Raw genomic sequence first — 2,186 nt, forward strand, 5'->3', positions numbered from 1 at the left:
CTGGCATCCCTGCGGAGAGGCAGCGCCCACCCGTCACGGCACGCAGCCTGCCCAGCGCGGCATTGGTCCATCACCCACCCATCGCGGCACGCAGCCTGCCCAGCGTGGTGCTGGTCCATCGCCCACCTTTGGGCTTCCAGGGCCTGAGGTGGAAATGCTGTTCCCTGGTGGTTTCTCGGTCCATGTTGAACCCCGGTGAGCAGCGAGCCTGCGCTGCCAAGCCCCAGCGCCCGGGGCGGAGCGGGAGCTGAAGGCAGCAGCGGTGCACGATGCCCGCATGGCTGCAACCAGCTCTTGGCATCGCTCTGCCCCATGGAGTGCAGGAGGGCAGAGACACAGCAGAGGTCCCAGAAGCAACGATGGGAAGCCCAGGAGACACCAGATATTGTGTCGTCTGGTGCGAGCAGCTGAAGTAGCTCGTGCTCACTTTGTGCACATGGGGTGTCCCTGACACTGCTCCCAGCCCCGGATCAGACCCAGCCTGCCCCGGCGAGAGCCCTGCAGCGCCCCACGCACGATGGGCGCAGCTGCCTGCACCGGCAGCACCGGGGAACGTGCTGCAATGAAGGCGCTCTGCAGATCGTGGTGGCCATCATCTCAGCAGCATCTGGGGTGGTGGCCAGGCAGACAGAAATGTGTCAGGAGACACACTGCTGCCATGCCCCAGCACACAGCACAGGGTCCCTGGGCCACCCACCTTGGTGAACCAGAGAAAATCCTGCATGAGCAGGCAGGAGTAGGTGTCATCAATCTCCACCACAGGGATCTGGTCTTCATGGGTCACCAGGATGTTGTCGTCCTTGTAGAAGATGGCTGTCAGGTAGAGGCCCCTGCATGGAAGGGAAGACAGACTTCAGTGTCACCTCCGGCTGCCAGCTTCATTTCCCAAAGGGTCTCTCTCCCAAGGGCGGAGGAGATGCCCTGCCCGAGGTCTCAGATCCTCTCCAACAGCCCATGGCAGAAGAGGCACACGGCCAGTACAGGAGCCAGCGTTGCCAGCAAGGCGAGCCTGGCCAATGCCACAGCTGATGCCATGGCCAATGCCCCGGCCTGCACAAGGGAGGGCGATGAGGCCAGGCCTGTGCAGGAGACGCGCTGGGGTGCCTGGAGGCCCCGTGTGAAGGTGGGGGGGGGGGGGGGGTCGGGTGTTGGGTGATGCTCGGAGATGGTGCAGGGATCTGGGCGCAGCTTGGCCAGTCCAAATGGAAACACCAAGGAGAAACATCTGATTTCTGGGCAATGGGACTCATCTCCACTGACACCACCAGCTCGCTCCAGGCAAGGACCCACCTCTGAGCACCCCCCAGTCCCTGGCTTGTGCACGCAGCTCCCGGCCATGCCCAGGACAGGCAGCCCTATCTCCCCGCCAGGAGACGGGCTCTCCACCACCCCCGCATATCAGCCTCTCACCGCTTCAGTGTCTTGAGAAACTTGCTGCCGGGGTGGAAGAGGTGCTTGAGGCTCTTGGAGACTGAATGTTTCCTGCTCTGGGGCTGGTTCTTGCAGGGCTCTGGGGAGCAGAGAGCAGAGGATGCTGCAGCAGGAGATGAAGGACTGCGCCAGCAGACTGTGGCACGGCATGCCAACCCAGTGGGAAGGCTCTGTCAAGACCTCCACTGCCTGAGCTGTCTCCCTGCTATGCTCATCCATGGGATAGACCCACTCCTGGTGCCACCCCAGCCCCCCAGACCACGTCACAACCCTGGGCGGCTCGGCTGGATCCCTCACCCCGGTCTCCCCGCAGCGCTGTACACTCACCATGGCAAACGCAGTGCTGGTGGACAGTCTTCACCTGGCCCAGAAGATGGTCCAGAGCTTCAGTTTGTCCCCTTCGCCGTGGAGCCCGGCCATCGTACTCCCGCCAGTCTGCGGGGGACAGACCAGCATCACCCCCAGCACCTGGCCCATCGCCCCCAGCACCTACCCCTCAGCCTGGGAGAAAGAGGGCTTCCCGTCTCCTCCTCCCCATGGCAAGTCACCTCCTGGCACCCCACCTATGTGTCCCACAGGCACGGCATGGCACAGCATGGTACGGCAGCAGTCATGGGTGCTGGGCACCTCTGGGTGGGCTGGGCTTTGGGAGATCCCCGGTTTTGCGCCCCTCTTCCCAGGAGCACCCTGGCTCTGCACAGCACCCCATAGCCACCCGCCACCCCGCAGCATGGCAGGGACACGGCAGAGGGAAA

At 63.8% G+C, this 2,186-nt stretch overlaps 1 protein-coding gene across 1 annotated transcript in view; it reads right to left on the bottom strand.

The window, feature by feature from the left end:
• LOC104080429 (ankyrin repeat and fibronectin type-III domain-containing protein 1-like) overlaps window positions 1–2,186 on the bottom strand; it is a gene marked incomplete at its 5' end in the record, with an annotated part of 16,418 nt that overhangs the window by 8,508 nt on the left and 5,724 nt on the right. Inside the window, 3 exons of the mRNA XM_009582826.1 lie at window positions 698–830; window positions 1,411–1,510; window positions 1,759–1,866. Coding sequence (XP_009581121.1) covers window positions 698–830; window positions 1,411–1,510; window positions 1,759–1,866 — 341 coding nt within the window. The remainder of the gene's footprint in view (window positions 1–697; window positions 831–1,410; window positions 1,511–1,758; window positions 1,867–2,186) is intronic.

The sequence above is a fragment of the Fulmarus glacialis genome, unplaced genomic scaffold, assembly GCF_000690835.1.
Source record: "Fulmarus glacialis isolate BGI_N327 unplaced genomic scaffold, ASM69083v1 scaffold14938, whole genome shotgun sequence".
Lineage (NCBI taxonomy): Eukaryota > Metazoa > Chordata > Aves > Procellariiformes > Procellariidae > Fulmarus > Fulmarus glacialis.